The sequence below is a fragment of the Labrus bergylta genome, chromosome 8 (genome assembly GCF_963930695.1).
Source record: "Labrus bergylta chromosome 8, fLabBer1.1, whole genome shotgun sequence".
Lineage (NCBI taxonomy): Eukaryota > Metazoa > Chordata > Actinopteri > Labriformes > Labridae > Labrus > Labrus bergylta.
The window spans coordinates 6,943,299-6,955,065 of NC_089202.1; the positions used below are offsets into that span (position 1 = coordinate 6,943,299).

General features: G+C 40.4%; 1 protein-coding gene across 1 annotated transcript; it reads left to right on the forward strand.

The window, feature by feature from the left end:
• The first annotated feature begins 656 nt into the window (after positions 1-656).
• Positions 657-7,520, forward strand: irx4a (iroquois homeobox 4a). The gene is made up of 5 exons (XM_020634586.2): positions 657-1,094; positions 1,968-2,219; positions 3,040-3,146; positions 4,873-5,183; positions 6,363-7,520. Exons 1-5 carry the CDS (start codon positions 1,050-1,052, stop codon positions 7,064-7,066), a joined length of 1,419 nt encoding a protein of 472 aa, XP_020490242.1. The 5' UTR covers positions 657-1,049; the 3' UTR covers positions 7,067-7,520.
• Positions 7,521-11,767: the final 4,247 nt, after the last annotated feature.

Below are 11,767 nucleotides of genomic sequence, written 5' to 3' on the forward strand. Positions count from 1 at the left end.
AGCAAGGCAGCGTCTTGCACTCGCCTATTGCTCGTACTGTTGTTGCGCGAGACTTCTTTAGGTTCTTTTGGACTTCTGAGGTTTTTTGGATGTTTTGGTTACTTCAATATCACGATTGTACTTGAACGCAACACACGTGAACAAGATAGATAGATAGATAGATAGATAGATAGATAAACTACATTCTGTTTGTGTAATACCATAAGAATACTTAATAAGGTCTGTTTTAGGTTGGTAATACATTTCAAACTAAAGTCAACTCTTAATATGTTAAATGATCTTAATTCGTTAATGCATTTGTTCAATATATTCGTCTCTGACTCTGGGCAAAATGAAATATTCTTTTCAAATTAATTTAAATTCAATTAGTTGCCCTTGTGATTAGCATCAGTGTGGAGCACTGATAAGAATGCGCTTAATTAGGCCTAATGCATTTAAACGGATACATACGTTTGCATATTCAAGACACTGATTGGCCTAATTGATTGATTAGTACTGCAAATTATTTCCTGCGTTATTTTAATGCCCCCCTCCCCTGTTCCCTCTCAAAGAATTTCTCGCTGGGTTTCTTCTTCCCCTTTTTTTGTCATCATCCTAGGAAAGAAAATGCATATTAAAGTTACAGTCCGGTCATTTTTAGAGTGGGAAACTTCTGACGTCAGAGTCACTGGCGTTTAAAACAACCTGCCTCTGCTGCTGACGTCTTTTATACTACTTTTTTATAAGGCAAAAATATGTATCTGAAAACAAAGTGATATTTCTGGCAGAGGAAGTCAGTATATATTCAATTCATTTATCTACTTTTAATTGACTCTTGAAAAGAAAAGGGAGAGCAAGAGAAGATTTTCCTCTATTTTTTTTCCCTCTGAAAGCCGTTTGAGTGGAGGGCATTTTGCACAAATTAAACATGCTACTCTGCTTCGCCCTATAAACATCCTAGGAGCCAGTGCTTACCAATCAATTGGTACAGTCAAACAGAGCCGCAGCCTGCGTGAGAGTGGAGACCCTCAGTCTCGCTTTATTTCTGGATATTGGGGGACCTCTCTACCATGTCATATCCACAATTTGGATATCCTTATTCGTCTGCTCCACAAGTAAGTTCATGTAACTACATTTGTTCATTTAATTGCTTGTTTTGGTTTTGACATTGCTGCGATTGATTATCTCATCGATTTAAGCGTGATCCTTTTACGCATTTTAGCCAAGAATCAGGGAAGCTGCCACAGAGCTTTCGGTTATCGGAGAGGTATTACAGCCATAGCTGTGTTCCGGAAACGATATAGGAAAAGGGTAAGAAGAGGATAACAAAATAACAGCGAGACCCCCGACCTCCTGTCTACTGATTTCTGCAAGATAATAACCGCTCCGTAATGTCAACCATATGTTTATCTGCGCCGGAACACGCATGCCAACTTGTTCTGCACGCACTGTGTGTGTTTAGCACCGTAACCCAGCTGCTGTTTTGTTTTGGCTTTGAGCCATAAAAAATCATTTGGGCATTACTTCGGGTATGACTCGGCGACAAGCGCTATTTGTTTGTTTCATTCGTATCCGAGCTAATAGACTTTTCGTTTTGGACCCGTTTTACGCGCACATTACTACCAAAGATATTAGGCATCATTCATCATCAAACCACTCTTAACATGTCATTTGATATGGTTGTTTTTTTTACTATTTAGAGATTGAATTTGGAAAAGAAATATGCGAAATAGCGGGTCGACTGAGGAAAATATCTAAAGAAGAAATGCCATTTATTTGTCAAAAACGTCTTGATTTATTCTTGAATTAAACAATATTGGAAATGGGTTAAGGTGTGCTCCTTTTAAATAGATGATTGTCTTTATCAACTGTTATACAAAAGTTTTAAAATAACTTCATGATCAAAGTTTTGAGGTCTTCTATTGAATTTTGTTTTATTGCGAAATCGATAACTTTCTAAAAGAGGAACACTTTCTCTGTCCGTGCAGTTCCTGATGACAACCAACTCTTTGACCACTTGCTGCGAGTCCACCGGCAGATCCATAGCCGACTCCGGGGTAGCGGCGTCCGGGCAGACCCCAGTGTACTGTCCCGTGTACGAGAGCCGGCTGCTCGCCACGGCCAGGCATGAGCTCAGCTCAGCCGCCGCGCTGGGCGTGTACGGGAGCCCTTACACCAGCGGCCAAGGCTATGGGAATTACGTTACATACGGCACGGACGCCTCGGCTTTCTACTCGCTGGTAAGCCCTTCATCTGATACCTCTTGGCATTGATTAATGGAGCTGCAGGGTGCTGAGAAACGAACCAGGCACACTTCTCTCTACATCGCAAAATACCTGCTGTTCAATACCGATGATTTATCATCACATCATTTTTATTCCCAGCCAGCTTTCTTCAGAATGTTTTATAATTAGAAAACAGTTCTTTTAAACAATATGTAGGCTTTTCTCATGTTAGAGTTTCCCTTGAAATGAATCATTTGATGATAGTGCAGAAGGAAGTCAAATCTTTCCATGATTGTTCAGGTCGAGAAGAGGATTTTAGAAACGAGTTACTGTAATGTTTCAAAGAAGCCTGACTGTGAGAACTCTTCATTTCATGGAATTAACTTTTACTGTTATTTAAATATCTTAAATATCAAGAAATGTTTGGTTGAATTGTGATGAGAAAGATGTTTGAAACATGGTTTTAAATTTGACTGTTTCTGAACAAATTGATAAATGAAAGGCCTGATTTTTTGGTTGTAATCATCCTGAAATATTCACAGATTAATTTCCTCAGATGACTTTGCTAATAATAACTTCTGTATCTTGTTCTTTTCAAGAAGTTTGATTGAGTGAAAACTTATTTGGGAATCTTAATTTTGAAAGGACTCAGTGATATGTACTTGAATGCATCAGAGTAAAGTTCTTGTGTTTCTAAATGTCTCAGATTGTTATTTAGGCACTATAAACTTTAAATTAATCGTAGTTTTATGCATATTCTTTATTGAAATGAGTAAAAGAACCAAGACCAATTTACTGTTTGTGGAACTTGAATCTTGTTTTCTTTTCATTGCAGGGCACATTTGACACTAAAGATGCCACAGCTTCTGCGCATGCGGGAATAACACAAGCAACAGCCTACTATCCTTATGATCCTACCTTAGGACAGTATCAGTATGACAGGTAAGGTGTTTCTTTGATGATGTCACTTGTGTAGATTTTTTTTTTAATGTAATGTACTGCCAACTTTGACTGAAATGTTTGGCATTATACAATGATTCACATGCAAGAAGTAACAAGTCTAGTGCCAAAGTTACAAAGTTTGACTCCACTGTCAGTTTGCCGCCCTATCAATTAAAAAAAAAATGCTAAAACAGAAATTAAACACAGGATACGTTTTATTGGTCTTATCAATAGCTGAGAGGTCAAGGGCCATTCTCATCACACAAGGTGATCACTTTCATCTTGTGACACATTTCTCTCCTGATGAGTTCATGTGAGGATCAGAGGATGTGTTCCCCTTTTTGAAAGGCGTGAGGCCTTTTCAGTGTTGTGAAGGGTTCACCTGCCTTATTGAAAGGTCTTCCCAATAATGAGATGACATCCAATTGAAGTCCGTGCAGGGGGAGAAATGTAGGGTGAGAATGACACCTTCACCTGATTGTTTACTGCAATCACATCGTTCTATTCACAGAACCAGCAAAAATGCAAGCGCTAACAGAAACACTTCTTTCTTTGTGTAGTGTTGTCTGTTATTTGATCAGCAATGTGTCATATTGATTAACTTCCCCGGCGCAACAAGACTTCACATAGCCTAAACACAAGAGCCAGCGTCTTTTACCAATCACTCGAAATTCAGTGTAAAGTGCAAAATGCAACACTAATAAGTACAGCAAAAAGGCCCAAGTCTACGGCAAAGCAGAATTTGAAAAACATGCAGGCCTACGGCAGTATCCGCTGTGCTCATGACCGTCTCTTACCTGAGGGCTCATCATTACACTCAATAAAGCAATTTTACAGTCTATTTTATCTGTGAGGGTATGGAAAGGTGCAGCGCTCCTTTGCTTTTGATTCCCTTAGCAGTGCTTGACCTGCACTAAGCTATACGGAGCAATAAAGGCCTCATAAAAGCCTCCCCTGAGAAGACTTTTACAGCTCACTGCTGACTGAAAATCAACACTGTGCATTTTAAATGGAGCTCTATGGTTGATATTTATGTGAGAGGAGAAGGTCGGGAGCGAGTTGTATGTTGCACTACAAATGGTTTTAATAGGTGATTGATATTGAAAGCTATACATGCCTATCGTCTTAAAACAACTGGCTATATGACTGTTAAACATTTAACATGATAGAGTGATTCATATATTCATTAAAAGATATTGACAACACATTTACCCTGGTTACCAGTGCAGACACTGGATAGGGATTGTTTTCGGGATTTCAGGGAAGATAAAGGGAAAAACTAAATCCCTCCTGCAATGCATCTTGTGAAGTATTATACACATAGTTATAGCTAATCTAATGCTTAGATAAAAAGTATATGGCATTGTTGTGACAAAATGAATTCTTAAGTTTCCAAAGGATTGACAATGCTAACTGTATTGGGTATTTAAAGAGGGTGGGTTGCGTCTTCCTTGAACTTTTTACATGTCATAAACTGAAGTGTTTCAGATGTTTACTTTTAATATTAAAAAGTTGAACTCTTCCCCAGAAGTAGATTTGGCTAAGATTAGGGCCATAATATTTATACAGCATGTTTTACAGACTCTTAAGAGGATTGTACACTGTCATATCTTTAAGTTGAAAAACTACCAGGTGGAGATGTTTTTAAATTTTGTCGCGCAACAAGCGTCGCCTATGATTTTTTACACTCTAGTTACCATCATGTTTGTGCTCCTTTCATTTACAGATACGGTGCCATGGACGGTGGAACAAGGCGCAAGAATGCCACGCGTGAGACGACCAGCACACTAAAGGCCTGGCTGCAGGAGCACAGGAAGAACCCATACCCGACCAAAGGAGAAAAGATCATGCTGGCCATCATCACAAAGATGACCCTGACGCAGGTGTCCACATGGTTCGCCAACGCCAGGAGGAGGCTCAAGAAGGAGAACAAGATGACATGGCCGCCCAGAAACAAGGGCTCAGAGGAGAAGAGATATGATGAGGATGACGATGGCTCCCAGGAGGAGCAGATAAAAAGCGAAAACAATGAGGACGGTCAGTGTCAAAATGTCTTCTTGTGTTTGTCATGACATACAGAAACACTTCATAACATACTGGACTGCTCTGCGATATATTTTTAAGCTTTCTTTGTGCCATAAGCTTGCTAAAAACAGCGATGTATCCATGAACTTACGTATATTTATAACACAAAGGTTGATTTTTTTTTATTTGATTTGAGCGAATGGAAACATTCTTAAATATTGTTATATGAGGGCATGCACTTAAATTCACCTTGAACAACTATTCCATTTGTATATAGTATGCTCACTGTCATTCATGTGGAGGGATTTGGGTTCTTTCAAAAAAAGGTCAGAAGAGCAACTCAGAAGAAATTCAAAAATACATTTTGTGTGTAAAGTCGCCCACAACTGTGCATCATGAAAAAGTTGACTCGACTATGTTTAATATTTTGTCTGATGCACTTTAAATTACGATGCGGTTAACACATCGTGTGTGTTTTTTTCTTTCTTTAAAGAAATCTATTACAATAGGATTTGATGAAATACAAACCAGAGTAAAGCTTTTGGTTCTCTCAATTATGAGGCCTTTCTATTGATGAGTTAAACATTTCATTCTAATATTATATAATGGTATAGGCCAGTTTTGTATTTGTACCATTAAAAACTTGTATAAAGGATCAGTTGTTGTTATTATGTATACAAGCATGCTGTATGAATCTGGACATGCCTAGAAAATTGAAGCTATACAATTGGACAGGCCTCAGTCAGTTTCACATGGAGGTATAGTGGAGGGTCATACCACTGACACTATGGGTTTCTTTTATATGGTTCTTTTTTTTTCCTTTACATATTTTTTTAACTAAAAATGATTTGATATTTAGACTTAGGCCTAAATTCATATATAGTTAGAAATTAAAGTTGATTAATGAAATGGACGAATCACCATTTCTAATGAAGCTAATTGTTTTACATTTGTTTTGAATTATGGCCGAGGTTTGGTTTAGTTTTTATTTTTACGAACATGCTGCAAACATGCTTTCTTGATCATTTTAAGGTCAGTTAATTTTTATTTTACAAATGTGACTACAGGTTTTCAGCAACCATTGCTCTAGGAGTGACTGTTGCGGATGCTTTTATCAGATCTGATGCCACGCATCGCATGACTTCACATATATCACTGACCGCTGTCTCCTCTCTGCCCTCTGTCTACCAGAGACCAGGAGTCGGCCCGATAAGGACCTCCAGCTGAGCGACCTGGACGACTTCGACACGCTGGAGTCTGAGAGCTCGGAGTGTGAGCTCAAGCACCGCTACCACATGAACACACACATGTCCACGACGGGCGACTGCACCGGCGAGCACATCATTAAGGACACGTCTCTGAAAATCTCCATCCCTGTTTCTCTGGGAGGGGAACAGGACCTGAGCAAAAGTTGTCTGAAAACGAGCCCGGAGGATTTCCAGGCGGAGAGCAGACATCAGGTAAAGGCGTGCTACAACCAGCAACAACAACCAGGGCACCAGATTTTAGACGGAAAGCCTCGCATCTGGTCTTTGGCCCAAACCGCGACTTCCCTGAACCAGACTGAGTACCCATCCTGTATGCTGAGGTGCCAGCCCCCGCCACCCTCCTCCCTCACCCCCTCCCCCGCCGCTACCTCACCCGTGACCAGCCTGGACAACAGACAGGATTCACCGGTCACGACCCTGAGAAACTGGGTGGACGGGGTTTTCCACGATCCCTTGTTCAGGCACAGCACTTTGAGCCAGGCTCTGACCAACACCACCGTCTCTTGGACCACGAACACCAAAGGCGCCATGCTGGAGGCGGAGAGGAGCGCGGCTGTTCTGCAGCAGCACCAAGACTCCTCCAAAGACAGTTTCCCAAAAACTATCAACAAACTTTTCTGCTCTTAACAAAACCAAATGACAATGTTATTGCAAAGAGAGAAAGACAGACTTTTTGTGACTGATGAAAGAAAAGCCAATTTTCTCTCCATGAACCTCCTGGTTACGTTTTATTCGTTTTTAAAAACAATGGTAGCTAAGTATGTTACATTGGCGGAACTCACTCGGAAATATCCGGATCGTTTTTTGCTCATTTGATTTTACGCACGCACAAAAAAAAGTATCGAAATGTATAACTGAAAGTTTACATATTGAAAAAAAATATTCCCAAAGTTTACATAATTTTATTTGTATTGTTTTCTTTCTATGCGCATGCAAGTGTAATTAAATATAATTTAGGTCTCAGCAGTCGAGTTTCACTATTAAAAGACAAAAAAAGGAGTCTCACTAAATGCACAGCTTTCTTAGGAAGTGAGAGCGTCTCAACTTTGTTCACTGAAAATAAAAGCAGTCGGTTTCTGAAGAGCACTTGTGATGTTGGGTTAATAGGAGAAGGAGTTGCTGTCCATGGTGCTGAACTTCGGGGAACTTTTCTTCTACTTTACAACTCTAAGACAAATGATGCACACAGTTTACTCTTAAAGACACATTTCACCAATTTTAGTTCATTTTTAACCCATTAAAACAGGCGTCATCTAACATATCCCACCATGTGTTATTTTGCTGGAAAAAAAAAATCCCCTCTCATTTAGTGACAGCGAGAAAATGAGGCAGCTGAAGCCTCCAGACAGAACAATATCAGTATCTAAGATCTGCCTCATTAATTCCCTCTAAACAGGCTGTAATTGGGATGTTTGCAGTCATATTTCATGTCAGCCTATTGATTTCCCCTCTCTGCTCTCTGATAATATTATCGGAACATCTCAACAGCGTCCATGATGCAGCTGTCAAAAGGGTAAGTTATTCGCCATGCGTCCATTAATGGGTTCAAAATACGAAGCCCCCCCCCCCCCCACCCCTGCAAAATCGTTCAAAGTGGGGAGTTTTGTTTTGACACTAACCCCTCAATTTTCCTCTAGACGCCCTGCAAGAAAACCAGCCTGGATGCTGAAGTGAAAAGGGGGGCTTTACCAGAGAGAGGCACTCACGTCGGCTAAAAGTGAAAAGGGCAAAGGAACTCGAATTAGTTGTTGTAGATAAAAGGGCAAAAAGAAAAGGAGTCAAGGGTACTTGACAGTAATGGCGAAAGTGGAGCTCTCGGGGGACTCTGTCTGTCCTGTGAGAGGGGGAGAAGGGAGTGAGGGAGGGGGTGGGGGGGCTCCAGTGATGAATTTTAATGGGAAAAAAGCACATCTCACCCCCCCCCCCCCCCCCCCCTTCAAGAAAGTGCTATGGTGGACAAAAGGGATTTTTCTATAAATCGGAGTCGGGATGTGGAGCTTCTTTTTTGCTTTCTTGGAAAGGAAAACGTTGCCTGCAGCAAAGCAAAAGTTGACATGACCGCAAATAAACACGAAAAAAAAGATAGAGAATGGATATCTGACAGGTGTTTGATATAGGCGCTTAATTTTATAGGGGATATTTGCATTCACAGTTTCCTTTTTGCAAGGCATGTTTATTGGCCCACACGCTAACTTGTATGTTTAATTTTTCACTGCCACTGATAGAAAAATTAGGCCAGAGTTTAAGTCCCCGCAGATAAGACAATACAGCCTCGACCTTTAATTAATTTAGCATGAAGACAGATTTTATTAGACCTACCGAACCAATTGGTGGCTTTTTATTTGAGAGACAGGGAGAGAGAGAGAGAGAGAGAGAGAGAGAGAGAGAGAGAGAGCAGCTCTAACTAAATCATTCAGCCGTGGCAAATACGAACACACAGAGGGAGCGAGATGGTAAATTAACAGGAGCTTTTTACATAGAGACCAAATAAAACTGTAATCAGCGACGCGTTACTTTTCATTAAGCGGGTTTGACAGCAGCATATTCAGCCACTCCGACACAACGAGCATGCAGGGTCCGAGGCTGGAATAAACTGCTCTCGAGCCGAGGAGTCATAAGATAATTCCTTAAGCTCCATTAACAACTCTTAGCCGCAGGAAATGGGCTCCCCTGAAAACATCTCCAAATCTAAAAGCTTTATCGACCTGGCAAACCTCAGCTGATGGCTTCTTTTTTTTTCTTCTTTCAACCCCCTCCTCTTCCTCTCTCTCTCTCTTTCTCACCCTCCCTCTCTCCCTTTTCTCTGTTTCACCCCTCCCCTTTTTTCAACTTAAGGGACAGAAACGTCCAACTGAGGTAATAGACTTTGACACAACACATTAAATGGGAAATGAGAAAAGGGAGAAGAAAGGGCACTCTTAAACGCCTTTTAAACGTTACCAATTAGAGGTTTAAAACTTGAATAAGATGTAAGCCTTTGGCATGTGCCTGACTGATGGAACATTTAACTGAATACCTTCCCAGCTTGGTAAAAGCTGCACGTAAGTGAGCGCAGTATGTAGTCCTCCTGTGAGGCAGCTGAGTCAAGGGACTCAAACAGAAGAAAAAGTCATGTGCAACATGGTTGTTCAAGATTTTGTTTTCAGTTTTTGCCTTTATGAATATCCTTAAAATGATGGAACTCTTACTATATTGTTTTATTGATTTCTTTATACAACATCCTTACAAATAAAAATGCACTATCTTCTGTTAAAGAAGCCCCACAAATAAGGTTTAGGCTAAAACACACAACAATCAGCAGCTACCCAAAGAGAAAGAGAGAGAGAGAGAGAGAGAGACAGAGAGAGAGACAGAGAGAGAGAGGCAGAGAGACAGAGAGAGAGAGGAGGGAGTCTGGATCAGGTTAATACCACTGTGACCCTGAGCCATAAATATATTTACACATCATTACACATCAACATATACACATTCAGAGTCTCGATCTCTCACGCGCGCACACACACACACACACACACACACACACACACACACACACACACACACATACACACACACACACACACACAGAATCTCCAGCACTCATGTGTCAGGCTTAATTGAATATTTAATCTATTCATTGACTAACATTAATAAGGTGAGAATAACGGTAATGTGATCAAAGCTTAAATGGAAATATGAAGCATGACCTCACGCAAAGAGCAATGTAGAGCACCTACACACACACACGCATTTACACACACACACTGACACACACAGATGCAGAACACACAGTGCTGTTACAGCCTGACTGACCCTTCCAACAATCAATGGAATGGCCTTTTATTCCAATTAAAATAGAGCAGAATATTATCAGAAAATATGAATTCCCATACTACAATAAACTAAACAGCCTGTAGGTGTATATATATATCATTTTAAAAACACATTTGCTTTTCTGTGGATTAAATTACATCTAAATGTCAGTTGGTGTGACTGCTTGGCATGGCTGATCTTAATAAATGAGTGTATAGATATGATGCAGAACTAAACACCAATAAGCAGGAGGCATGTATAGATCTGAGCGGAGAAGCATTAAAGCTCTTTATACGAACTTCTTTTTTTCTTGATGAAAATTAAGAATCTGTGGCTTCACTTGGTTCCATGTTTTCTCGTCATCATTCAGGAGCCACCCAGAAAACCCTCAAAAGCTTTCAGGATGAGGTTTATATCATTCCCCCCTCTAAAATCTGAAGAGCCTCCTCTTATTCTTCCTCCACCTCTTGCAGATATGGCCTGTGTGAGTGTTTGAGGTCATGCATGTGTATTTGTGGCTGATGTGCTCAGAGCCCTGCTGCCAAAAGCACATGTCCAGGATATGCCTTTAGGCCCCAGTGACTGGCCTCTATCAGGCCTCTATCATCGCCTCCCTGCAGCACTTCCACAGGTCAAAAGGTTTTCGCCTGAGGGGCAGCGCTTTTCACCATCCCAGCCATCTCACTCTGACTGACTGAGCTGAAGATAGAAAAAGCCACCCATATCAAGTAGTTCTTTTTTTAAATATATAATATACTTCTACTTGATGACGCCATGTCAGGTCCCATTAGTTTAAAGCGCATTTTAAAACAAAAGGAGCTGATGCATATTGGCCTCATGCAAAAGGGAAAAAAAAAGTAATACCATAAAAATAACATCTATCTATAATGATGAAATGATAATCAAAGTTGTTAAATTTGAAGTAAGAAGAAATGAATCAAACAAACAACAGAAAATACATTCGGGAGAACAATACAACAAAGCATAGATTGACATAGCAACGGTTCACGGCAGGCTGATCTAAAAGAAAGACAAAAAAGGGGTATGTTGATTTAAATTGTAATTGGCATGTAAGGCCTCTAAAACAGCTTCTAACCAGCTTGTTAGATTACTCTGGTCTTTAGCATACTTGTGGAGGTATTTCCAGAGGTAGAATATGGTAAGTCCTGTATGCATTAGCAGGAGTTATAGGACCCCAAAAAAAGTCCAGGATCTTTATCTCACAACCTCTTAAGGTTGGTGGAGGGTTCAAGAGGGTCTGATGGTGGGTCATCACAACACACTTCAACTCTGTCACCCAACTTTGACTCTGTTCAGCTCACCACCAGATAACTGAGATTCTAAATGCAGGCATCCAGGTTGTTTTGAGTCTGTTTGTTACAAGCTTGAAATGGGATCTGGATGTATTATCCGGTGCATTGCCAGTATCTGGAAGACGTATTCCTAATAGGAGGGGGGATGTTTAGGCAGCTGATGGCGTGAAACAGGGAGAAACAAAGATGTAATATTTGACAGTTTAACAAACATATTTGATAT

Bases quoted from the DNA above. Each gene is read 5' to 3' on its own strand.
- irx4a (XM_020634586.2), top strand. From the start codon at position 1,050: ATGTCATATCCACAATTTGGATATCCTTATTCGTCTGCTCCACAA. The intron at 1,095-1,967 runs GTAAGTTCATGT...CTGTCCGTGCAG, and splicing joins CTTATTCGTCTGCTCCACAA to TTCCTGATGACAACCAACTC. The intron at 2,220-3,039 runs GTAAGCCCTTCA...TTTTCATTGCAG, and splicing joins CCTCGGCTTTCTACTCGCTG to GGCACATTTGACACTAAAGA.